The sequence below is a fragment of the Bos mutus genome, chromosome 22 (genome assembly GCF_027580195.1).
Source record: "Bos mutus isolate GX-2022 chromosome 22, NWIPB_WYAK_1.1, whole genome shotgun sequence".
In the NCBI taxonomy this organism is placed as follows: Eukaryota; Metazoa; Chordata; class Mammalia; order Artiodactyla; family Bovidae; genus Bos; species Bos mutus.
In genome coordinates, this window is record NC_091638.1 from 52,718,553 (window position 1) to 52,744,489 (window position 25,937).

At 58.7% G+C, this 25,937-nt stretch overlaps 1 protein-coding gene across 3 annotated transcripts; it reads right to left on the reverse strand.

Annotated features, from left to right (window-relative positions):
• Positions 1–947: 947 nt before the first annotated feature.
• Positions 948–22,772, reverse strand: PTH1R (parathyroid hormone 1 receptor). Of its 3 annotated transcripts, XM_070359254.1 has the most exons (15): positions 22,554–22,692; positions 21,417–21,539; positions 10,533–10,635; positions 8,562–8,696; positions 6,853–6,963; positions 6,625–6,743; positions 6,346–6,440; positions 5,980–6,172; positions 5,373–5,526; positions 3,785–3,845; positions 3,380–3,446; positions 2,995–3,089; positions 2,232–2,373; positions 2,087–2,128; positions 948–1,453 (listed from the first exon to the last, which is right to left on the reverse strand). In XM_070359254.1, exons 2-15 carry the CDS (start codon positions 21,489–21,491, stop codon positions 1,076–1,078), a joined length of 1,770 nt encoding a protein of 589 aa, XP_070215355.1. In that variant the 5' UTR covers positions 21,492–21,539; positions 22,554–22,692; the 3' UTR covers positions 948–1,075. The 3 variants fall into 3 exon arrangements, with proteins under 3 accessions (XP_070215355.1, XP_070215354.1, XP_070215356.1); XM_070359253.1 differs by lacking the exon at positions 21,417–21,539 and having other exon boundaries at positions 22,554–22,771; XM_070359255.1 differs by lacking the exon at positions 21,417–21,539 and having other exon boundaries at positions 1,200–1,453; positions 2,232–2,369; positions 22,554–22,772.
• Positions 22,773–25,937: the final 3,165 nt, after the last annotated feature.

Consider the following 25,937-nt stretch of genomic DNA (forward strand, 5'->3'; position numbering starts at 1 on the left):
TGGTCATAGCCTCATGACCTCTCTCCTAGCCCTTGATGGTGGGAGAAAGCAGAAATGGGGATAAGAGACAGGGAGCACTCCCCAGATGCCGAGTCCATGGAGAACAGAGTTGGAACTGGAGATGAGAGAAAGGGTGGGCTAGGCAGGGGCACCAGCTCGTGCACAGACCCAGAGGCAGGGGCGTCTTCGGGTCTGAGCAAGCAACTTGCTCCAGTCAGAACACACGGTGGAGATGCAGTCGGGTCATTTCTCAGATTGTCAGGCTGAGCAGAGCCTGTGCCATTCTAGACCCCAATACTGGGGGCAGGCAGCAGGGGCTGAGGGGGCAATGTGGTGGGTGGGTGGGTGTCGGGTGGGGATGCTAATGACCACGCTAGATCCATGGTGAGTGGATGTGTGGAGTCTCGCAGACACCCACCTGGACGCCCACCCTAGCCAGCCTCTGGGCTCAGAGCCCTGGCTCCCCCCACAGTTCCTGCGCCAGAGCAGGGACCCCAGCCCGCTTTTCACCTGATGGCCTTGGCACTGCTCCTGCACCCTCTGTCTGGTGGCCAGAGGGGTGTCAGGTCCAGGGTCAGGACTGGGGGTCACGTTTGGAGGGTTCCCTGCATGCTTCAGCCTCCAAAGGGCATAGTGTGGCCACTAGACTGGCAGAAGGGGGCCCTGTAGCAAGGTCCAAGGCTTGGGGACATGGCCAGGGACCCAAGGGGTCTACTGTCAGCACTGGGTGACAGAGACTGGGGGCCAGAGCTTCTCTAGGCTTAGACAGTGGCCTCTCCTGGGCCCTTTCTGCCCCCTGTGCCCTGATACCCCAGGGGCTGGCCCACGGTTCCCAGACCCCGCTCCTGAGATGAGACCAAGAACTCCCCCGTGGCTCCCAGCCCCTCCCCTCCTGCAATGAGTCCCCAGTTCAGACCTCAGGAAGCCAGACACTGCTTCCTTTTCCCTTTTGTTTTTTTTTTTTTTTCTGTTTTGTCCTCCCAGCCCCAGCCCTGAGTGGGCAACTGTCCAACAACCCGTCTCTTGGTCCGCCTGTCCATGCTCACGTCCACAGGTCCAACCCTTGGGTCCCTGATCACATAACTGTCTCCCACTCCTCCTGCAGCAGGACAGGTGGCCTCTCTGGCGCACAGGCCTCCTCATCCAGCCCCGAGCAGGAGCCATTGAGGAATCCATCTTCCTTAGGAGCAGCCACGGCAGGTGGTGTGGCCTGGAGAGCCGGGGACCCTGACTTGGTGTGGCCAGGCAGCGGGGGGTGGCCATTGGTGGTGGCCGCGGGCAGCAGGCGGGGACTGAGGGGCAGGCCAAGTCCCGTGCGGGGCCCTACATTGGTCACGCTCGTGTGAGACACCATCGGACCGTAGCTGTAGCTGCTGCTCCCGCTGCGTGCCTTGCGCTTGAAGTCCAGTGCCAGTGTCCAGCGGCTCCAGGATTTCTTGATCTCAGCCTGTACCTTGGTGGCAGTAGGAGGGCAAGCAGTCAGGTGTGCCCCAAGCCCTTCTGCCACATGTCCCCAACCCCAGCAGTGCCCGCATCCCTGCCCCTAACAACGCTCAGCACTATTACTGGAAAATTTCAAGGCCAAGAAAAATCCCGTCATTCTCAGAACATGGTGCCTGGCAGCAGGCAATTGACACACCCAGCATGTAGAAGGCTCAAATGACCCCAAGGGTGGCTGAGTGTTCAAACTGGATGACAGACAATTCAACCGTGGGGTTGAGAAAACGCTTGGCTATGCCCACACATCCTGAGCCTGAATCATCTGGAAAGACTTCTCTCTGCCTTCAGAACGTCCTCTGGGATGCTCTTGGAGGAACAAAGTGAAAAACCAGGCAGGAGAATGAAGGGACAGGACTTGGGCAGCCCCTGGCACTCCTTTTTTTATTCTTTCTTTTTTTAATTTTTAGATTTTTGGGCACACCACACGCCTTAGTTCCCCAACCAGTGATCAAACCCAAGCCGCCTGCAGTGGAAGCGCAGAATCCTAACCACTGGACTGCCAGGGAGTCCCCCCACCCCACCCCACCCCCGGCCCCTGGAACTCCTGCGGCCTCCCCGTCTTGCCCCAGTCTGGCCCACCGCTTACCTCGCCATTGCAGAAACAGTATATGATGGCAACAAAAAATCCCTGTGGAGAGAGGGTCGTGGGTCAGGGCCCAGAGAGGCATCTGGAGAGGGTGGAAGCAGCCTCCCCCATCCCACCCGTCCCTCCCACCCTCAAGGCTGCACACCTGGAAGGAGTTGAAGAGCATCTCGTAGTGCATCTGGACTTGCCAGAGCGTCCCTGAGACCTCGGTGTACGGCGTGGCCATGAAGACGATGTAGTGGACGCCAAAGAGCGGCATGAGCACCAGTGTGGATTTGAGCAGCTTCCTGGGCCAGTGGGGCAGGCGGGTCAGGGTGGAGTCACTTCGGCCTCAACAGGCACTGTGCACCTCAACCTGCCAGCCCCAAGCTCCAGAAGCCCCTAAAAGGCCCAGAGCTCTGGCAGTTCACCTAAGCCAGTGACACTTTGCTGTCTCAGCAAAGTGTGAATAGGGCCCCTTGATTCTGAGGTGCCCCAGAGTGGACCATAAGCTATGTCGTCCTGTCCCTGCACCTGCTGGTCACTCTGCTGGTGCTCCCCTCACTTATCCCATTGACCCTCCTCAGGTTTCAGCCAAACTTCCACCTTCTCAAGCTCACCCACTGCCCACCTGTCTCTCAGACTCCCTGGGACCAGCTCTCTGAGGAGAGGTCTGGGTTTGTCCTGCCCTCACAGACCCCAGCTTGAGTGCAGGGGCCTGGCACCAAGTGGCCCAGGCTGGCTTAAGGGGTGCCCCCAGAAGCCAGGCAAGATCCCATCATGGCCAGCAGGGCCAGCCAGGGAGACAGGAGCTGAGCCCTTCCTTCAGACAGGCTCATCCCTGGGGCCTCTGCCTGCTTTTGAACGTGCTGCTGGGCTCCAGCGACCCCCGGGCTCTGAGGCGTATAGGCACGGCGGACGTGGCTCACCGGTACTGCTGCCGCGTGTCACACCGGCCAGCATTGGTCTCTCGCAGCTTGGTGGCGAGAACCCGGACGATGTTGATGAAGAGGATGAAGTTGAGCTGTGGGAGTGAGGCAGGGCTGCATGGGTCTTGAGGCCGCAGCCCCAGCAGGGAGGGGCGAGGACTCTGGGACCCACAGCCCCGCCCAGGCTCTGCTCTGCCGAAGTATGTCTCCAGGTGGCTCCTGAGGTCCTTGGTTCCCCAAGTGGACTGGGGTGGGGGTCAGCTGCCTCTCTAGCACTGTGGCTCTAACCTTGGGGTACAGAGGAGCCCCTATAGGTCCCCGTCAGGGGCTGATCACCGGGACCCAGGGTCCACACTCCCACCCGGCCCTGAGGTCCCCTGCTCACCACAATGGAGGCCAGGATGGGCACCTGGATGATCCACTTCTTGTTCCCGGAGCTGAGATCCCAGCACCTGAGAAGGCCGAGGCCGTCAGCCCCCCACACTCCCCACAAGGAGGCTCCAGGGCAAGTCGGTTCTGACATCAGCTGCACTCCCCCACCCCAGAGCACAGGACAGGGGAGTGGGGATGTGGTTGGGCCCGAGGCCACCCACAGAGCCCCTTCTGCAGTGGCCTCTGGTGACCCTGAGTGGGCACCCAGCTTGAAGCTGGGCTGAAAACTCCTGAAACTGGGGCCGCTCAGGGCCAGGGGCAAGAGGTGCCCCCTCATATGTTCTACAGAGAAAGAGGGTACCAGGGGTTTCTCTGGCCCGTGTCCCAGCCTCCTGCTCCCTTCTCCAGCTGGACCTACCCGGTGTTGGCCAGGGTAGCTCTCACACCGACCCACACAGCCACAAAGATGGCAGGCAGACCTGGGGGCAGAGCGGGACAGAGTGTGAGGGGCTCTAGCTGCTGCCCACTTCTGTGCCATTCCCCTCATCCCTGGTGACCCCGGCTTAGCCCCCCCCACTGTCCCTGACCCCCCTCACCCTGGGCAAATGGGCTGCTTGGTGACAGCCCTGCTCTTACATGTGCTGCCCTGCGGTCCCCACAGCCTCCCCTCGGGGCTCCAGCCCCCAGGACCCAGCTCAGCCCTCTGCCCTCATCTTGGTTCTGTATCTTATACCACACACATGCACTCCTGTTGGGCACTTGGTGAAATAAGGGATCACTAATTTATTCACACCTAGTCTATTCTGCCCTCCCCTCCTCTAAAGGGTGCTGTTCTGGGCTGGGGGCTCCCTGTGGAGGGGAGCTTACAATCAGGGGTCTTCTGTTCCAGCATATCCCCTGCTTTGAAAAGTCCCCATGGATGAGGATGGATAGTGTGAGGGTTGTTGATCCAGGAGCTACAGAGGAATCTCAGTGTGCCTAGGCCCGAGCCAGTTCAGATGGTACGTGGTACTTCTGAGTGAGTTTTGCTCTAGGAAGGAGCCCCATTCCCCACTCTCCACCCCCTCCCACTTCATCCTAGGTCAGGTGTACCCTTGGGAGGGGCAGGGCATGACCTGGGTTTGTGCAAGGAAAAGAGCTGTGATGTCCCTGTGCCACAAAGTTCTGTCTGTTCCCTTATCTGTGTGCGGACACCCTCTACCCCAGAGCCTGCATCAGCCTGCAATTCTGGGGCTTGCCATGGGTGAGGTCAAGGTCAGAGTGTCCACCAAGGAGCAGGGAGGCTAGGATTATCGATCTGAGGGCCTTGAGGTGCTGAACGCAGGGAGGGCTCCACCCACCCAGCCTGCCCCTCTGCAGTCTGGCCAGTTGCCCCGGAGCCCGGCCAAGCTCTGGAGCTGCCAACAATAATGGACAATTATCGGTAACTCAATCCCGGAGCCCATCGGGGAGGAGGGCAGAGCCCCAGCAACCCATTCTGCAGAGGGGCTGTCGAAGCCCAGAGGATGCTATAGAGCCAGGGCCTCCAGTTCTGGGCCACAGACCCTGTGCACGGGGGTGGCAGAGGCCTGCATAGCTCCACACAGTGTGGGGAGTGGTGGAGAAACGGGACTCAGGGTGGAGGGAGGTGTTCCGGATCCCAGCTCCAGTACTGGTGATACAGTGACAAGCATAGCCGCCTTCCAACTCCAGCCCCATGCTGACCTCTGACCCAAGGTCCGCTCTGATCCTGAGTGGAGTCTTGACCTGAGAATTGCCTGCCCTTCCCTCTACTGGCCTGAGCCTCAACTCCAGGTGAACCTGCCTCCAGGAGAGCCCCAACTTCAGGCTGAGCCAACCCCAAGTGAACCTCTGGCCAAGCCCTGCTCCCTGAGCCTGGGGGGTCAGCCTGGGGGGCATCTCCTGCCCCACATCCAGCACAGGATGTGCCGTGTGGGTGCCTTCCCCGCAGTGGCACTCTCTGACCCTACTGTCCATGGTCCCACCCCGCCCGCGTGCCGGCGTACCCCAGCCGAAGACTGTGAAGCCCCAGAGGTACTTCTTCTCTGAGAAGAAGGCCATGAAGATGAGGCTGTGCAGATACAGCCCCTCCACCAGAATCCAGTAGTAGTTGGTGGCCAGGAAGTAAAGGAAGAAGGTCACAGCCACCCGGCAGCCCACCTAGGAGACCAGCTGGTGTTAGCCAGAGCGCAGGGCCTGCATCTGGGGAGGGCTGGGAGGGACTGAGGGCAGGCAATGGTAGGGGATGCCCGTAAGATTGGTAAGATCAGACAAGCTACTCTAAGGGCAGGGGCTGAGGAGTGTGTGCTGAAAAGATAGGAGGACACTCAGAGCAGTGGTGGGGACGCAGGGATCATGGAGAAGAGGTGGGGTGGTTGGGGGCCTGGGCTGAGGCAGGAGAGTTGATGAAAGTGCACGCCGGGCGGGGAGGGGATTCACAAAGCCCTAGGCAACAGGGGTTGGAGGGGTGCAAAGGGCGGGTGTGAGCGGCCCGAAGTGCGTGCGTGGTCGCAGGAGACGGGTGAGGGTGAGGGTGCGTGGGGCTCCCGCGAAGCGGGCGGTGGCGAGGGGCCCAGGGCGGGCGGCCGCGGGCCGCCGGAGCGGGGCACTCACGTAGCCGGCGGCGGCGGCGGGCGGCGGCGGTGCCTGGGCGATGGCGCGCAGCTCTTCCTCCGTGAGGCGCTCAGCCTCGTCGAGGGCGGTGCCCGAGTAGAGAACCGCGTCCTTGACGAAGATGCTCACGGCGCGAAGCATGAAGGACAGGAACAGATGCATGTGGATGTAATTGCGTGTGCAATGCAGCCTCCTGCAGGGCGCGCGACAGCACGGTGGGTGGGGGGCACGGGGGCGCGTGCTGGGCGGGCAGGGGGTACAGGGATGGGTAGGGAGGCCCAATTCTTCGGCCCCACCCAACCATGCCCTTGGCCCCGCCCACGTCCCCTCCCCAAGGACCCGCGTCCCATTCCTCGCCCCGCCCACCTAAAGTAGGCCAGGATGAGGACCGCCACGGTGAGAGATGCCAGCGAGACGGAGTAGCCCACGGTGTAGATCATGCCCAGGCGGTCAAACACCTCCTGCGCAGGTGGGGAGTTACCGTCAGAGCCCTGGGACTCGGGTGAGCACCAGGTTAAGGGTCGGAGAGAGCAGGTACGTTTGCTGGAGGAGTCAGGACTAGGTCAGAGGTCACCGGGGGGTGGTGGTGGTGGGGTAGCCTGATCCTGGTCAGGTGAGGGCGGGGGAGGGGGGGAAGACTCGCACCCGTTCGCGCGTCTCATTGGTCAGGAACTTGACGCACTCGCTGTAGTTGGCCCACGTGCGGTTGTGCCCAGGCACCAGCTCCCAGCTGCCATTGCGGTCACAGCGGCGGTAGGCATGGCCTGCAGGTCCGCAGCGGGGTCAGGGCAGTCAGGTCTGGAACCCCTGAACCCCTAAGCTTCAAGTCCTGACGGTGCCCGGGGTCCCCCACCCTACTCCAGCCTGCCTTACCTTTGTGATTGAAGTCATAAATGTAGTCGGGACAGGGCATGGCCACCACCTCCCCTGGAGCCCCCAGCGGCCAGCACAGGATGTGGTCCCACTCCGGCAGGCAGGGGCGCCCTGTGCCCACAGAGACAGACAGAAAAAGGTGGAGGACACCTGTCTAGATCCAGTTAGTGACCCAGAGGAATACACACACCTGTGGTCGCTGGCTCCTGCAGGGTGCACCCTAAGACTGGAGAACTCAGGCTTGGAGCATTCTGGAGAGAATGTATTGAGCCCTTACTCCCGACTGTGCCCTGCACGCCCTGGCCTCGTAGAATTCACTACAGCCCCTCCTTGTGGGTGTTGGCAATGGCCCCATTTTCTAGATTGGCTAGCAGAGGCCAAGAGAGGCGAGTGATTTGCCAAGGTCATACAGCCCAGGGCTCTGCCCTCCTCAAGTTCTCAGCCCTGGCCAGGCCTCCCTCTTTTCTGTTCTTGGTCCCACCTTCCAGGTGTCCCTGGAGAAGGGCAAGTTCCCAGAGTAACTCTCCTTCAGCTGAGAATGCTTCCAGCATGATCCATGCCCAAGGACCATGGACTGGAGGCAGGAACTCTCGTTTCCAGTGCCAGCTGGACTCCTGAAGAGCTGCCCACCTCATGCAGGTGTCCACCTTCTTTGCACTTCAGTTCCCTCACTGGGGAATCAGGATTGATACGCACTTCCACCACTACCCAAGACCCGCCCCAAGCACCTGCTCTCAGACTTTGGTGACCACTCCTGGAGGGACACATAATCCCCCAAATCTATAAGTGCTAACTGTGGGATTCAAGGCAGGGCAACACATCCCACTTTGGGGCTCCAGCCTCACAGCAGAGATGCTAAGTGACCTTGGAAAGACTCCAGCCTCTGAATTTTCCACTTCCCACCCCCAGCTCCCTCTCTCTCTCCACAGGGCTCCAACCACAGGACCCTCCAGCCACCCTGGAAGGTTGCCTTGATGGCTAGACCCACCCTGGCTTGGTGAAAGGCTCTCTGTCCTGGGCACCATATTCCCAGCCCCGCCTGGCCAGGCCTACAATTCCCTCTGATCCCCGGGGAGCCACAGGGTGACCACAGCCTCCCAGATGTGGCCCATCTGGAATCTGCTGCCCACCCAGCCGGTTCAAACTGGCCCTGTGGCTGCAGCCTGGGTTCCACGTTTGTCTCTCCTTACCTCCCCCAGGGACAATGCAGGCCACATGTCCCCCCCTCTCTTCTCTTCTGCCCTCCTCCTCCCCCTGTCTGGCCCTACCCCATTCACAGCCACCTTCCTGTCCTGCCCCCCCTCTCCTTACCACCCCATGTGTCTTGATGCACCTCCTCCGACATACTGAGTCCCCGTCCCGGTGCCTCTTGGTCCCCTCTGTCTCCCCCTGCCTCTCTTTATTTCTGTGTCTATGTCTCCATGTCTCTCCCAGCCTCTCCCTAGCTCCTCTCTTTCCCAGATTCTCTGTCATCTCTCTCCATGGGAGGGGCCATAACCCAGAGTCTACCCCTGAGGTGTGTGGGTCAAGTTCTCTGCCCACCTCTCGGTCCAAGCCCATCCAGCTTGCCTGCCCACTCCGCTCCATCTCCTCCCAGCACCTCCCTTCCACCAAGAGCCAAGGAGTGTGACGTCACATGGAGGCAGCAGAGCCATGGGGCAGGCGGGTCCGAGTTGGTCTCAGATGGTTGCATGGAAGCACAGACGTACCTCGGGGCCTGCTGCCAGTGGGCACCTCCTTGTCCTCCTCGGACTCAGGGTGGAGCTTCCCAGATGGCTTCTCTTTCTTGGGTTTCCCTGATGTGGACGCGGATGCCCATCCTTTGTCTGATTCCATTATGTCGGCTAGAGAAATCAGGGCAGTTATGGCTGTCAACAGTGCCGCTACTGCAGGAGACCCAGGGTCCCCTCCTGCCTCGGACGCCCCCTCCACACAGTGAGGGTCGTCCCCTGCCCTGCTGACACCCAGCCTGACGACAGGTAGAGACATGCTTTACAAACAGCAAAGTGCTTGCCAGGTACAGAAGTAATCAGCAGGCATGTAGACTGTCAACAAGGGGTTCAAAGGGGAGCGAACACCATTCAGGTGTGGGATCAACTAGTAGTTTGAGCAGTAAACGCAGGCAGAAGTGTCTGATTCAGCAGTTGTAGCCAAAGCCCACCAGGGGGCGTATGGCAAAAGCAGACCGCGGTGGTTATGTCAGCAGAGAGGTGAGAGAGTAAAAATGAAGTCTGGCCAGAGCGTCTCTGTAGGTCTAGAAGCTGGTGGTGTGAAACACAAGGGCAAGAGTGTGCAGTTGTCAGGAGAGGGCCGATGAGCCCACCTACCCCATCCCCTGCCCTGGGATACCCGAATAAGGGGTTCACAGCTTCCACAAGGGACACTGGAGCCTCTCCATCTCAGATGGGACCTGGCCTTTCCCTCTGTTAGAAGTCTGAGGTCTCTCTTCCTCGCTGAAAAGTCTTCCTCCTTATCTGACCTTCAGCTGCAGCCTCCTGGCCTTCCCATGTTGGGTTTTGTGGCAACAGTGGGATGCTAATTGCAGACACCCTGGGCTGAGACAGAACGGCTGTGCCCATTTTCCCACCTGAACCTGAGGGCATCAGTAGGGCAGGGGCAGCAAGACGTGATGGAGTGAGAAGGGAAGGCCTCCATGGTTGAACAGAGACAGCAGAGGGAGGTGCCTCCAGGCTTCCACAACCAGAAAGAGGGCTGGGTTCAGACACCCCCAGCCCCTGATGTGACTGGGGCAGGGGACCAGGGACCCGCTGGTGGGGCGTGTGGGCAGGGCTCTGACAGCAGAGACCATGTGAGTCCCTGTGAGTGGAAGCAGGGGCTGTGGGCTCCAGGGGATGTCACTGCGAGCTTGCGTCCGGGGTGTACGTCACCACCTTCTCCCAGGGGCTGAGGGCCAGTGCAGGGAGGCCAGTGCCCGCCAGTCAGGTGGGGTCTGGGTCTCTTCCAGGTCGAGGGGATTAATGAAATAGAAGTCAGAGGCTGTGCTGGTTACTCATGAAGCCCCGTTTCCGCTTCCAGGAAATGGACTCAAGGAAGAGACCAGCTTGAGACTGGGGCGGGAGCTGTGAGGTCAGGTGACTGCCCCTCCCAGCTTGACCATGGCTGGGGTTCCCTGGAGATGCCGTGTTGGTAGGAGGGAGCGTTCCTACCCCTTCAGGAGACCTCTACTGGACAGTGACCATGACTGACATGGATACCCATCCGTATTCCTCTATTCTCCTTCCCTTCCAGCCCCATTCTCCTGAGCCTGGACACCCTGCCTTGCTCTGTGCCCAGGGGTCCTCTTTCAAAGATGTATTCACGCTTCTGGACCGGCACTGGGTACTGCTTCCTCCTCTAAGAGTCAGTCCTGGCCCACTCCGGTGCTCCTGCTCTTGACGGGCCTCACCACATCTACCCATTAGAGATAATTCAGACTGTAGCTACCTTCATGCCCTACTATCCCAGCCCTGGGAGGGGAGGCTCAGGGCATCTCGGAAACTGCTGACTTTCAACTCACCTGACTCACCCCACTTTTGGTCTTCACTGTGGCCTGGCCCCCTTGACCTGGGCCCGCCCTCCCTTGGTGCCACCCGCCTTTGCCTCCTGGGCTCCCACCTTCCTCTGGCCCCTCTGTGTCTCCTGCCCTTGCCCCCCAGACCCTCCTCCGGCCCCGCCCCCACCTGGCTTCTGCAGGACTTCTTTGAGCCGCTTCTCACATTGGGCCTGGGCACGGTGCAGCAGGAAGATCTGCTCCTCTTTGGTCATGACGTCATCTGCATCCACCTACCGAGCGGAAGGTCAGATTGCAGGCAGCACTTCCCGCAGAGTGCTGGACGCCACAACCATTGCAGCCTCCTTGAGGGACACCCCACACACACACACAAAGAATGTGGGAAATCCGCCTTATGTAGCTCCATTTTACAGACAGGCAGCCTTGGCTTCAAGGGGAACGGCCTGACCTACCAGAGGGAAAAAAGGGGAAGGAAGAGGGGCTGTCCCCCACTTGTCCGATAGTAACCCCATAGAAGGCAGCTTCTGATAGTCGCTGTCCAGTCTGTTCCCCAAGGGTGCGTGGGAAAGGGATGGAATGTCCCAGGATGGATGCTCACCGGATCTTGCCGTCTGTTGGGGGCCCTGGGTAGGGAGGGGGTGGGTAAGCGGTGGCGAACTCTGGGGAAACAAACGGGGGGCCTGGATTCCTGCAAGTCCTAGTGCCCGTGGGACCTTAGGAGTCACCGATTTCCATCCTGGCCCTCTCCCCAGTCAGTGCTTTCCCCGTGAATGGCGAGTGCCTCGGCCCCTCCCACCCTTGAGGTCCCAGGAGGGAGGGGATGGAGAAACTGCTGGCAAGTGGTCTGGGTTGGGCGGGGCACTCCCGTGCAGGCTGTGGGTGGGAGTCACCCACATCCATCACTTATCTGGAAGCTTTCCTCCATCCCTGTAGACCCTGTGTTCTGATGATGTGGACAGACCTTGGTTCCTGCTCTCTCCTCTGCCCGGGATGTCCTTCCTTCCTTTCCTTCCAACACTGCACACCCTGGGTACTGGCTGCCACCCGCTAGGTTCACTGGCAGTATTTTAAGGACGGAAACAGGAACATCATGGTAGGGGGGAGTGGGGGCGGGACTCACTCTGAGCCTCTGTTTCCCTGACTTGGGGTTGGGAGTCAGAGGTTAAAGGCAGCATCCTGCCCCGGGAACAACTCAGTGTGCCCCGCCACTGCCATGAGGGACCACAAGAGGTTAATACATCCCCTTAGGCCCCACCTTCTCCTTCCAAGACAGGGCCGCGTCCCTGCCAGAGCCCCAGAACTAGGAGACGTGTCCCATGAGACTACTCAGACCCAGAGCTGGGCTGTGACTCCTCAGACTCCACAGGGCAGAGCCGGGTTCTCTTAGACCTTCAGCGGGCGGAGCTGCATCCATTCAGACATCCCCCGGGAGGACCGGGTCCCTCCAGTCTGCGCGGAGCTTTGCAGGGCGGGAGAGCCCAGAGGAGGAGGAGGAGGGAGGCGGCGGCCGGGGAAGGGGCGGGTACCCACGCTAGGGGGCGGGCCGGCCGGCCGGGCGGGTCAGGGAGCCCGCTGCAGGGAGAAGTTAATTGACCGAGTCTCTTGGTGGCAGCAGCAAGGGCTTCTAGAGCCAAGGAGTCTCCAATTGGCTCGGTCGGACGTGGGTTCTGCTGGTTTCACTTAGCGGAGGCGCGTGCGCGTCTTCGCGCGTGCGCGTGCGTGGCTGCACATCCTGAGTGGCCGCGCACACGCCGTCTGGCGATGTGTGCACTTGTGTGTGCCCCTGTCTCTGTGCATTCTCACGTGGGGATCTCCAGCGTGCACGTTTGGGACGTAAGCCTGAGGTGTCTGTGAGGGTGTTTCTGGGCAAAGGTCCGCCTGTGCGTGTCTGCGAGTGTTTGATAACGGTTGCTTATTAGCCTGCATGTTCGCGGGTATCCGTGCTTTTTGCGCCCGTATCACTGGCATCTGCACTGGACCCTGAGATCTCAGCTGGACCCAGTGCCCAGGAAGGGCTGGAGAGATTCTCACGTGTTTGCTGCTGGCCCCTACAGCTTCTCTCATTTCCCCCACCTCCAGCTATGACTGAGCAGACGAGGGCAGAAGTGGCCCTGAGAACTGGGGTTTGAGGGAGGCAACTCCGGTCTGCCCTAATTCGGGGAGCTCCCAGACTAACCTGAGGTTCTCTCTGTGCCTCTGGCATTGGGGACCCAGGCTGCTGAGGGGTCTGAGCCCACCCCCACTACAGCACCCTTTCACCACCATTTCCATTATTCCAACTGGCACTCTGTCAGCTAGCACCATCATCACCTTGACCACCAACACCAACACAACCACCCCCATCACCAGCAGCAGCACTAACCACTATTAACACTGGCAAAGCCACGATCAGCACCGTGACAACTGGTCGCACATCATGACCATCACCACCACCAGTGCCTTTTCCACCAGCACAAGGACCACCACAACCGTCACCACCCTCACCAGCACCATAGCCACCAAAGGCAACGTGAGCACCATCCTTGCCACCAGCCCCATAGCCACTGTCAGTACCATCTTTCCGGTATCTTAGTCTTACTCCCTCAGCCCCCCTCCCCACCACCCCTTCTCCTTCTGTCCACCTTTATCTCTTTCAAGACGAACAGATACTCACCATACTTGTTTTTTTTTTCTCCCAGCTGACAGAAACCTCCCAAGTAGCTGACAGACTTCCACCAGTCCCCAAAGCCTGGCACACCGGCTCTCTCCACAGACAGACTAGCCCACTGATGTGACTGAATGTCACAGCTGGTGCCCTGGACTAAAGGCAGGCAGGCAGTCGTGGGTTGAAAACTGCCCATTTGGCAGACTGACAGACAGACAGGTGTGCAGCTGGGCGAGGACCAGGAACTCACTCCTTACCCTCTCACAGGCCCAATGCATCTGCTCAGCCTCTAACTACTGCACTCCCTCTGTGGCCAAGAGGAGGCACATTCTCTGCCCTGAACTCTCATTTCCCGGTGGGTCTGGGAATGCCCAGGAAGGGGGAGGGTATGTGCTTCAGGCATCAAATAGCCCCCAGATTCCTTCACCCACAGGGTCAGGGGCATCATCTCTGGCCTCCCTAAACTGTATGACCCATTTGCCTGTCACCCAATCACAACAGAACTGCCACTGCAGCAAGAAGAATTCACGTCAGTCAAGAAAGCACTTGCAGGACTTCCCGGGTGGTCCAGTGGCTAAGACTCTGCTCCCAATGCAGAGGATCTGGGTTCGACCCCCGGTTGGGGAACTAGATCCCACAGGGCACAACTAAAAGATCCTGCATGCCACTACTAAGACCTCGTGCAGCCAAATATATATATATATATATAAGCGCGCGCGCACACACACATATAAGCACTTCCCCAAGGAATGGAGGGCAGCCCTACACCAAGTGCACCCCCACTTGCTTTGGAATGGAGGGCAGCCCTACACCAAGTGCACCCCCACTTGCTTTGGAATGGAGGGCAGCCCTACACCAAGTGCACCCCCACTTGCTTTAGAGCACAGCACCCCCTACCTGGGATGCCATCACGTCTCCCTGCACCTGCACCCTCTCATCTAAGGAGATTCTGCCACCAGCACTGGAGCGTGAATCCCGCATCCACCACCAACTGGCTTTGTATCTTTGGTACAGTTGTTTAACCCGTGTGCCTTAGCTTTCCACCTGTAAAATCAGGACAATAAGAGGGCTGTTTCGGGGACTTCCCTGGTGGTCCAATGGTTAAGACATTGCACTGCCACTGCAGGGGCCATGGGTTCGATCCCTGGTTGGGGGACTAAGCTTCCACATGCTGTGCAGCACTGCCAAGGATAAAAATAAATAAATAACAGGGTTGCTGTGAGAGTTAAACAAGGCACTGCAGGAAAAGCTCGGAGGTGGAGCTCCGAGCTCCACCTTCATGGAGGTGGAGGAGCTCCACCTTCACGGAGCTTCATGGAGGTGGAGCCCATGGAAAGCTGTTGGCTACCATTGCTACCAGGTCAGCAGCACCACCAAGTCATGGCTTTCCAAGTCTGCTTATGGACCCCTGTGCTGCGGGACACCGTGGGTGCCCCCAGGCTGGGGACCTAGAGAGATAGGGGAGATTGAGTAGATGACTGAGTCCACGGGGCCACAGTGAGGGGCACGGGCCGGGGATGGGGTTCCAGGGACGATTGGGAGGCGGGGAGTACAGGACAGCCTGCAGGGTGAGGTGTGCCTGGCAAGCTTTGGGGGTGAAAGGCATTCCAACAACTCCAGATGTGGATTTCTAGATCCACCCTGGACTCACACTAAGATTCCAGGTCACTGCCAGACCCCCCACACTCGGGCTTAAGGGGCAGGAGGGCCCCTTCCTCTGCTTCTGCTCTGAGTGAGGAGGTTGTATCTCCTGGGACAGATTCAGAAAATGCTGATAGCTCTGATTCTCCTCCTGGCCTGGCCACTCCATCCGCTGTGCCCTCCTCAACCAGCCCCTTTCCCCCTGCAGAGTTCAGGTCTCCTTGGCCTGGCTCCTGGTAAGGAGGACTCAGACTTACATCATTTCAGATCCAGAGAGTCTGTGCATCTTGGGTCTCCTTGGTGAGGACTGAGGGGCCGGAGGCTGCGTCATGGCCAAGGGGGCAGTTAATTCATACGTACCACTCATAGGGTCACTGAGCCCTGGGGACAGGTGTCCCAAATCCCCCTTCCTCCCACACCCCTCCTAGGGTCTTGGGTTAGGGCTGACTTCCCCTGACCTGACCACTGTAGAGCTTGGCTGCAGCACTCTCCCCACATTCCATGCTCCCACATGGAACCTTCCTGGGTGCACACATGTACATGATCTGCAGTTTGTGAATAGGCAGGGAGAGAGGTGGCCTGGGAGCCCAGAGTTGGTATCTCTGGGGCTCCAGGCAGGGTGCAGAGCGGGGCTGAAAGCCAGTATGTTATTTACAAACATAGAAGCTGCTGTCTCAGGGAGAGAGTAATGTGTGGTCAAGAAGCCCGGATGTGTTTCTCATTTCCTGAGTTCAGAAGCTCACAGGCAGAGAAAAGCCATCTGCTCAGTACCCCTCCTGCCGAGGGGTGGGGGCAAGCAGCTCCTTCTAACTCAGCTCCCGGGGTGCCCCCATGGAGGATGGTACTGGAGCTGGGAAGGCAGGGATGGTGGCAGTGGGGCTGGAGATGCAGACAGCGAGTGGGGCGATGTGGAGGCCGGTGATGGCAATGGAGGTGTGATGGTGCGGAGTGGTGGACAGCCAGCTCCATGCCACTGACCAAATGAGGGCTGCTCCTCTCGGTCCATCTCCTAACTGCCAAATTCCACACATTTGCTGTCTGTGATCCCAGACATGCCTACAATTCTCCTCCTTCGGGCAAAATGAAGGAGGAAATACAAGGGATCCTTCTTCAGCTGCTGACACCCCTGTCTCTGGGACAGAGGCTCCTCTACTGATGGTATCTGCCTCAGGATGACCTTTTGGGTCATCTTATCCATCCCTCTGCCTAGGGTCAGCTTGGTTCCCTGCGGGGGCAGGCAGCTGCTGGCTTCTTGATCACCTCCAGAGAAAGCAGATCTACCTGCTGTTCATCACTGGGTGTGGCCAGTGTCTCCCACCCCATGACAGCCCCTCTGCAGGCTGGCACCCACCACTGCCCCTGGAGCTTTAACCACCTCTCCTCCACCTTCCATCACATCTCCGTCTTACAAACGCCGCCACTGAGGCTGAGAGCACAGTTAGAAAGAAGAGGGCCAGGAACGGAGCCAAGGTCTGCTTGATACCAAAGCAGCAGCAACTCCAGAGGATGGGAAACAAAGGAGGAGGTGCCCTGCCACATGGATCCGCTAGAGTCAGCCTCAATACCAGTTTTCCTCAGAGCCTTTCTGGATTGTATCTTTCACTGTGTCAAGCAAGAGCCTCTTTGCAGAGCATCTAAAGCAGCTTCCACAGAGGTAATTTGGGGATGCTGATAGATGTGGAGGTGATCAGATGGTGATGGTGTTTATTGGTGATGGCAGCTTCCGCTCAGCTCTGACTGGGCAGAGGACAGCTGCTCGCTCACACATTAGGAGGAAGGGGAGTTCGCACCTCCAGAAAAGCCACAAGGAGAAAACCTTGGCTAACAGGAGACCCCCTGGTGACCTCCTGGCCTTCCTGCACCTCTTCTCCAGGTTCCACTACTGGGACCTGTGCTGGCACCCCTCGATGTCTCCCATGCCAGCTGGCTGGGGATTGCTCCCTGCCCCTTGCTGCCCTCCGTCTGTCTGGCTGGCCGGAGCAGGCTGGGATGGGTTCCCTGCCGGGGACACTCCTGCCCCGCCACGCCACCGCTGACAAGTGCTGACTTTTCCTCCCCCTCGCCTGGCCTTCCTGAACAGGCTGCCTGTGTTCGGGGCTGGGAGGGGCTGGGGGGAGGCACTGTGACGCCTCTCATCCTGGCCAACGTGGAAGCCTTCAGGGCAGGCAATGGGATGGAGCCTGGGGTGGCAGAGTTGGCTGCTAGGACCTGGTGGATCTTCACAAGCAGCCTCTACCTGGGCTGGGGGAGCGAGGCCCAAAAGGATGGTATGAACTAGCCTAACCCTAAGGTGGTCAGCAAGACAGAATCCTTCCAAGTCTTACCTCTGCACAAGGCAGGTTCCAGAGCTGGGGGTTCTGAAAGGTTTGGGGGTTTCTGATGTCTCTTAGAGTCTGAGTAAAACTCTGCACCCTCTCCCAGTCGCACTGTATTTTGCAGACAATTTCTGGCGTCTGCAAATCCCCCACCCCACCCTTTCTTTTTCCTGGGGACTTTCTGAAAGAGCTGCCTTCCTGATGTGGTGGCCGGACCAGGGAGTGTCCCCAGAAGGCCCACAACAGGAATCTGGGGGAGGCCTCTTGACGCCTCATTAAAACATTCCGAAGAAAACCCAAATTCCCGGGAGGGTTCAGCCCCCTCCTCCTGCTCTGTCCACAGGCGCTCCCAGAGCTGCGGGTGGAGGGGTGGGGGTGTTTAAGGGCAGGTGATATAAAAAGCTTCAACAAATCAATACCAAAAAAAGACAAATAACCCATAGAAAGAGGGGTAATGGCTCTGAGCAAGCTCTTAGAAGATGGACCATAAACCAACGTACAAGTCCAGAGGCTCACTGGTCATTAGCGAATTAACATGACAAGAGACACCATTTTTCATGTCGTTCTCGTTAAAATGACAAGAGACACCACGGCAAACGTGAGGAAAAGAATCTTCAGACTATCCCTTGAAACAGAGAGTGTGCGTTAGAGGCCTGCTGGTCACTCCTAGGGCCGAGAGTATAAACCCGCATGGGCGTTTTAGAGGGCTATTTGGCCATGTCTCTTGAAGTAAAAAAAAATATGCATGTTCTCAGACCCAGCAATGATAGGATCTAGAAATATCCTACAGGGAAATGGTTGCACAAGGGCACAGGAGGGCATTTCAAGGGGCTTCCCTGCTGCCGTCTGAAATCTCTCTCTCTCTCTCACACACACACACACTTGAAAATTATGCAGAAATGATCTAAATGTACATTTCAAGGGACTGCTAACGAATCTCAGGCTTTGGAAATACTACGCAGCATTAAAAAAGACAGATTTATATTTACTGACATGAAGGTCTCCAAGATACACCTTTAAGTAGAAAAATGCATATGGCAGAGCCCTTATCTACCAACTGCCATCATTTACTAAAAAAAAAAAAAAAACAGAAAATGACAGACTAAAACTATCTCCTTTGTATGGACACCAAAGGGAACTTTTTGGAGAAAAAGCTCTAGGAGAACATCTCCCACCCAGACTGTTTTAAAAAAAAGCTTTTTCTCTAGAACGGAGAATGGGGTTTGGGAGGAATCAAGGTTAACGTCTCTTTAATCTCTATTACTTGAATCTTCTAAAAGAAAACAATTCAAGTATAGTTCTGAAATTAAAATAAGAAAATAAAAGTAAAATAGCCAAAGGATTCTACTAGAAAGAAAAGAAGAAAGAAAAGGAGGAAAAAGGAAACCAAAGGGAGATATAGGGGTCTCCTGCCAGCAGAAGCCCTCACCCTACTTTGGAGGAAGAAGCTCAGTGCAGGTGTCTGAAGACCTGAGTTGAAATCTAACCTGGGGCACAGACTCACTGTGTGACCCTCAGGGCCCTTTCCCATAAAATGGGTGGCTGAACAGATGGAATGAGAAAAGACTTGTGATGGTTTCTAGCTCAGAATCCGGGGATAGCCACTGTTCAATACATGTCAGTTCCTCCCCATCTATAAAAGTGAGCCCCTGTAGCTAGCTGACCTTGGAGCATGCTAGGAGTGGTTCCGTGGAGTCCCACTCACCGTGCCCTCTCCTGAGTCTGACCCTGAGGTCATATCTCTACACTCTAAGCCTGCCCCTCCCAACCCCACAATGCCGACCTTCGGCTGCTCCCACTGCAGTTTCTCCTTCACAATATGCATGCCAAGGGTGTCCTTAGGATGAGGCATCCCCGAGGACAAGACCACCCCTTTCCCCGCTCCCCCACTCAAAATCTGTTGGCCCATCTCTCCCTCCAAATGTCACCCCACCTGACCCTCAACCTTACAGCTACTCTTTTCTGGCACAGAAAAGATGGAAGGCACAAGAGGGACCAGCTGAGTCTGGCTACAGCCAGTGTCCTCCCACTGGGAGACCTCTTGGTCCTGCAACTGTGAGGTCCCTGGACTGGGGCCAGTTGGGTGGGCAGTATGTCGGTTTGGTGATGAGAATCTATCTGCTGAGGATGAAGCGATATCCACTGGGTGTAGGAGAGGATGTAGGCAGACTGAGTTTCTTGCTGGCTCCAGCTGAGCCCAGGGGGCCCACAGGCTGTTGGGGGAACCCTCAGGCCATATCCTCTACCCCCAGAGCCAGCGAAGGTTCAATGTACTCATGTCCCACGTGTCAGCCACAGATGTTCCAAAAAGGTCCCAGGGCAGACCCAGCCCTGGCATCCTTTCTCTTTCCCTACCCTCAGCCGTGGGCCAGGGCTAAGCCAGGCAAATACTTTGCATGTGCTTCAGCTTCCCTGGAAAACAGTGTGGGTCCCCATGGGTCCCTGATAGAGGCACAGGGCTTGACCATGGTGGACACACAACAAATAATGGTCGTTATTGGTTGTGTGAGGGTCAGTTAAAGGAGACAAAAACAACCCTTTCTCAGAGCGTTGTTGGAAAGACTGAACTAGCTAATATTGTAAAGTGCTTAGAACAGTGTTTGGTAAGTAGACAGCGGTAGAGAAGCATTTATTAAATAAAAACAAGGAAAAAAAAAAACAGACCTGGATGCAAGTGTGATCACAAATACACAACACATACGTATGCACAACCATGCTCCTGCAAGTCACGTGCAGACCCACAGCCTCAGACACACGTGAACTCACACAAGGACTCGGACACTCGCAGTTGCACAGACCCAGGGAATACCACGCTCCGAGTCCCACTGTGCCCCTCCTGGAGACACAGATATACTCATAGGTCACCCACGCCCATGACCCCGTCTATTCCTCAACAGTCGCTTGCACACATGCATGTCCACAGACCACGCTGGCTGGCTCTGCACAGTGGCTATGCTCATGCACCTTGGAAGGGGCCCTGGGAAGGGTGACCCTGGCCCGAGGGGAGGCTGGGAAATAGCTCTGGACCCTGGCATTCACCAGGGTTTTGCAGCACACCTGCACAGGGTGCTGATCATCTCTGAACCTCGGTTTCCTCATCAACACATCCTTGTATGCAGCGATGTGTCTGGCTTTGGGGTGCCATGCTGTGTGGGCATGGACAACAGTGAATGGGATGTGCTAAAGCCAACAGAGAAGAGGAGAGCTGCAGATCAGGGAATTCTTAGGCAGATGTTTCTTTCTTGGTGTCTTTTTACAGATAGGGAAACTGAGGTGGGGACCAGGATAACACAAGGTTACGTAGGCTTTGGCAGAACTGGAAGAATCTAAGAGCTCCCGCCTTCCCACCTGGGGCTCCCTCTGGACAGGGAGCCGGGCAGGAGGGGGCCGTTTGCCTGTCTCTCCAGAAGGCAAATGCCCGCACCTGGGAGGTGAGGGGGAGCAACTGGGGCCTTGAAGTCAGACGCACAGGCGGACAGTCTCCTCAGCAACGGCGGGTCCCCCGAGACAGGGCTGCTGTGGAATCCGACTGACGCCCCAGGAAATGATCCCAGACCTGGCCCAGAATGAGGAGGGTACTCACGCTTCGTGCCTCCAGCCCTCAGCCCCTGCCAGTCTTCCCCTATTTTTCTTTGCTATTCTTGGTCTGTCTGCTCCTCTTGCCCTGGGGAGCTCTCACTCCCACCCTCTTTGTCTCTGTCTCTCTCTTCTCTCTGTCTAACCTCATCTCCTATTCTGTCGCTTCTTCTCCCCCTGGTCCCCTGTTGGCCTCTGCTCTCAGGAGGGTACAACGTGGGTCCCCTCACGCACCCGATCGAGTTTCTCTTGTGGGAGTGTTTTGTGAGGTCAATCTCCTTCAGGGGACCTCCATCCCTTCTCCATATACCACACACCATACCCGCCTCCCTGGGCAGACATCTTCCAATCTGGGTGAAGCTGGACATGAGTGCAAGCCTGCATGTGTGTGTGCAATGGTGCAAACTGGAGGGGGTCCCTGAACCCTACCCCCTGACGTCAGACCAACAGCCCTGTGTCCCAGATTGCAAACAAAACTTAGAGAAAACACAGGCCCCCAGAGCAAAGTCTGTGGGATCCGACCTCAGTCAGGGCCAAAGCCCAGTCTTCTGCTAGATCACACTGTCATCTTCAAGGGAGACACAGAGCAGAGATGCTCTTAGAAGCAGAAGACAGGAGAACCCCAAACACAGATATCCAGACCTGGGACCCCAACCCCAGGCTTCAGAAATAAGGAAACCTTTATAGGCATCTGCAACCCAGAGTTCAGACATCCCAGAGACAGCAGGCACCAAGGATCCCGGGCTGGAGGAGACCCCCACCCAAAGTTCAGATTATTGGGGAGAACTCAAGCCTCTGAGCTCTGGACACACATCCCCCCTCCAGGGACCCCAGAGCAAGCCCGAAGCCTGTCCGGGAGTGTGAGCGGGTGACTTACCAGCGCGTATGCGGAGCTGAGCACTGGGCAGCAGAGCAAGAGCGCCAGGCCGGGCGCGATCCGGGCGGCCCCCATCGCCACCGCCTAGGGCCCCGTCCCTCGGGGCAGCCGCCGCCGCCGGCCCTGGTGGTGGTGGTGGGGTACAGAGCTGCGTCAGGCCGGGCTGCCCCGCCCACGCCACGGCCTAGGGGACCCCGGAGGCCCGGCGGCCCGAGGCCCCGGGGCCCGGCGCGGGGCCCATGCGCGGAGGGCTAGCGAGCGAGCGCAAAGGAGAGAGAGAGAGGGAGGGAAGAAGGGAGGCAGCCGGGGGCCGGGCGGGCGGCGGGCGGGCGCCGAGAGCTGCGGAGCTGCCCGTCTGCCTCCGAGCGGAGAAATCACATCCATATGGCCGGGCCCCCCGCCCCCGGCCCGCCCCCCGCCCCCCCACCCCCACCCCGCGCCGCCTTTTCTTTCTTTTTTTTTCTTTTGGGGAACTGGGAGCTGTGGCTTTGCCCCCACGCCCAGTGGGGGAGGGGTCGGGGGAGGGGTTGGGGTCGCGGTCTGCGGGGGGCGAACGGGACTGTTATTTTTAGCTCCGCGGCTAGCGCAAGTCGGGGGGCGGGGCGGGGCAGGGGGCGCGTTTTGCGCAGCTCGGGGCGTGCAGCTTGGATACTCAAGCCCAACTTTGCAACGACGCTGAGCCCTTCGAGGATCAGGCCGCCAGCTCCTCGCCCCTTCAACCCCATCCCGTCGGCGGCGGGCTCGGGCAACTCCCTCTCCATCCTCGGCCGGAGCCCCGCCTGCGCCCGCGCCGCTAGAGCGCGCCTGCGGCCGGGACGCTCGGTCTGTCTGCCTGTCTGTCAGTCCGTCTCTAGCTCCCCCGGCCTTGGCCTCCGTTCCTCCAGCAGCCCCGAGCTCCGTTTCGGTCACTCCCTCGCTCCTTCCTTCCCCTCCCCCTTTTCTCTCTACGAAAACATTTGCAAGTTTCCAAAAAAGCCACGGAGCCGAGCGGCGCGGGGCTGACGGCTCCACGGGGCTCAGAAGAGGCGCCGCCGACCCCGAGACAAACCAGCCCTCCCGCCCGCCCGGGTCGGGCCGGGAGTCACCCTCCCACCTCCATCCTCCTCCCCTCGCTGCTGGCCCCCAACCCCGACTTACTCCGAGCGCGCCGCCGCGGCCCCCGCCTAGCCATGGGTGTCGGGGATCCCCCGACAGCCTCCCCAGGACAGCGCCCCGTCCACGGCCCCGGGGAGACTTCATGGAGCTCTTGGGATCCCCCCTGGCCGGCCTGGCCTCCAGCGCCCCCCGCCCGGCCGCTGCTCAGAGCCGCCGCCCGCCGCGCGAGTCCCTCGCCTCGGCGTCTGCCGCTCCCCCTCCCCCCGCGGCCCGGGCGCCTCTTCCCTCCCCCGCGCCCTCCCTGGGCCTCTCCGCCCCCCGCTCCCCTCTGCCGTCTCCAACGCGGGTGTGCGGAGCGGCGGAGAGGAGCCCGCGGCCCCTGCTCCTGGACGATTCTCTAGAGGCCGCGGCCAGGGGTCGCACAGCGGCGGGATGTGAGTGTGCAGGGGACGGGGCCGGGAGCTCTGACATCGGGGCCCGAGAACGTGGCGCGAGCCGCTGCCGCCGCTTCATTTTCCTCTCCGGGAAGGCACAGACGTTATTTATTTTTTTTCTGATCGTTCGGCCCGGGCCGGTGAATAGCGGCCCTCAGCCGCGCAAACAGGCTCTCTTCACGGGCGGTACCCCGCGGGCCCCCGGCTGCAGCGCTGTCTGTTCGCCCGCGGGACTCCCGCTCAGGCTGGACCGGGATCCCCGGGGAGGCTGCTCGGCCGCCAGCCCCTAAGCCTGGCTCCGCCGCTGCCGCCCTCCCGCCCGCCCCGCCCTCGCCTGGACCCCCAGCCTCAGGCAGCTCCCGAGTGGGTCGGTGTGCTGTGCCCTAGGCCCGCCCCCGTCCCTCCCCGCGTCTCTGGCCTCACACCCCTCTCCCTCCCTCCCCAGTCTCTCTCCCGGGTCCAGGTCTCTCCGAATCTCTACCCATCCGGACGCCGGCCGGGCCTCTGTAGCTCCGCCCCTGACTCCACCCCGGGCGGCTAGAGACTGCAAGACCCTAGACTCAGCTGAGCCCCCCACCATGAGGTTCCGCCTCTCTCTTCCACCCTTTCACACCCGCAAAAGCTCTTGGCCGGCTCTGGCGCACTGGGGACCCTCGACTTGGGAAAAGGGCGGGAGGAGGCTTTGGGGGCGGGGGCCAGGCGGGGGCCGGGCTTAAGTGCACCCGCCCCGCCCTGGAGAGGAGTGCTCAGAGGAGGGGGCCTTGGACCCCAAACCTACGACCTCGAAGTATACAGTGGGCAAGCTGAGTTTCAGGGAAGGCCGGGGGTGCCTGAAGCAGAGGGCTTTAGGCATCTTCAGGAGGAAGCTAATGTGACTGTCGGGACCCTAAGTGGCAACCCCAGCTCAACCACTTACCAGTTGTGTAATCCTGGACACGACGACTCTCCTGCTGTCTGAGCCTCAGTATCTTCATCTGTAAAATGGGAAGCTCAGCAGCTGATTCAAAGGGCACTTTTGACTTTACTGTTTTAGTGCCTTGGAGGGTGGGTATCTCTTGGGGTTTCCCAGAGACCGTGGACTCGAGGGCTCCCCAGGCTCACCCTGTGGAAATTGAGCTCCTCAGAGCCCTCAAACTGTCCCCATGTCTCAGGGTTGGCCCCTTTCTTCAAGATGAATGAGTGCACAAGCCCTAAGGCCACTGGAATCCAGTTGCTGCCAACTTTCCTGGCAACTCATCCCTGCTGCTGCTGCTGCTGCTAAGTCGCTTCAGTCGTGTCCAACTCTGTGCGACCAGGCTCCACCGTCCCTGGGATTCTCCAGCAAGAACACTGGAGTGGGTTGCCATTTCCTTCTCCAATGCATGAAAGTGAGAAGTGAAAGTGAAGTCACTCAGTCGAGTCCGACTCTTAGCGAACCCATGGACTGCAGCCTATGCCTGCTCAAATTCACCCATCTCCCAGACTGTACCCACAGCGGTCTCCTTCACGTTTCTATGGCCATACTCTCTTCCATGCCCACTACCCTCAAGTTTCTCACCCTGGTGTTTAAGGACTGTGCTGTCGGAGGCAGTGTCCTCCAAAGGTGACTCTCTAGTTCACTAGACTCCTGGCCCTCTTTCTGTGTTCACTCCTCTGCATTTGCCTTTGTAGTTTCCTCTTCCAGGCTCATACTTCTTTGCCTGACATAAAGGACATCTCTGTCTCCTTGCGTCTCCATCTCTTCCGTTACTGGGGAGAGTGAAGCCGCTGTGGTTTGGGGGCTGCTCCCTATGATGAATGGGCTCTTCCGGAACAAGAAGAGAGAGGCTCAGGTGTCCAGAGCAGGCATCTCAAGAACACTCCAGAGAAGCTTTATGTCTCTGTTTCTAAGCAATTCGATTCCAAGTTTTATGATTGGATGACCCACAGCCCTTGATGATAGGAAAAGCACATTCACGGAGGGACTGGAGGCACTAAGGGGTAGCGCTAGTGGCTGACGCAGGGGGTCCTTCTCAGATCTGACACCAGCAGCCTTGAGATTGAGAAACAAACAGTATTTCTGCTTGGGAGGACCAGGATGGGCTATGGATAGGGCTGCAGAGAAGGATCTAATGGGCTCTGGGCCCCGTAAGGGTGTTTCCTTTGCTATAACTCATGCGCCTCAGTCCAGACTTCTGCTGGACATTCCATCACTGTGGGTGGGGCCTCTGACCCCCCTGAATCAGCCCCAGGCCTCTGGTTAAAGTGCCACCATGGGGGTGGGGGGTGTCACACATTAACTGGTAGCACCCCAGTGCCTGGCAGAGCACAGCCCACCCTTTTTGACAGGCAAGCCCCAGGGCCCCAGGGTCAGTTTCTGGTCAGTTTCAGGTCAGTTTCAATGGTGTCTGGAAAGGCCTGGTTGGGGGTGGTAAGTGGGAATAAGTCCGGATAGGGTCTCCCCTCTTTGACCCCCAGGCTGGGGCCTAGGAGGAGGGGCCAAGGCCGGCTGGAGCTCAGAATGGGAGCAGGGGCCGGACTCCACTTCAGCAGCCCTGGGCTGACAGGCCTCTGCTGCCGTCACTGCCACCATGAGTAGGGCTCTGGCCAAGGTACACAGACCCTGGGGCCAGAGTGGGCACCAGACTCAAACGGGAAAAACAAAGGCTCTCTGAGACCTCTGCAGCCTGGCCTCACTCCCTCAGAAAACCCCTTTCCCTAGCCTGGAGGCTATCTGGGAGAATTAGCCCACAGACAGAAACACCCCCACCCCCATCTTTCTTCAACCCTAGCCCCAAAGTCAGCCTGAATCCCAACCTCTGACCTGACCCTAGAGTTAGCTTAACCCCCGTGCCTTACCCCTGCATGCTTATCCCAGTCTGATCTCTAACCCCTGATTGAACCCTGACCTCAAGCTGAGCCTCCACCAGGCCTCAATCCCAGACCTCTTTCCAGGTTCCTAGGCCCCTCTGGAAGCTGTTCAATGCAAGGGGCTGGCTGAGGAGGGGATGGCCAGGCCATAAGTGAGCCGAGG

What these genes read in the sequence shown, in the direction of transcription:
- PTH1R (XM_070359253.1), bottom strand. Translation starts at nt 22,655, where the DNA reads ATGAAGTCTCCCCGGGGCCGTGGACGGGGCGCTGTCCTGGGGAGGCTG. An exon ending in CCAATGAGACGCGCGAACGG is followed by an intron (nt 6,441 to 6,624) that starts GTGCGAGTCTTC and finishes CCACCTGCGCAG; the next exon opens with GAGGTGTTTGACCGCCTGGG. An exon ending in CCATCCTGGCCTCCATTGTG is followed by an intron (nt 3,090 to 3,379) that starts GTGAGCAGGGGA and finishes TCACTCCCACAG; the next exon opens with CTCAACTTCATCCTCTTCAT.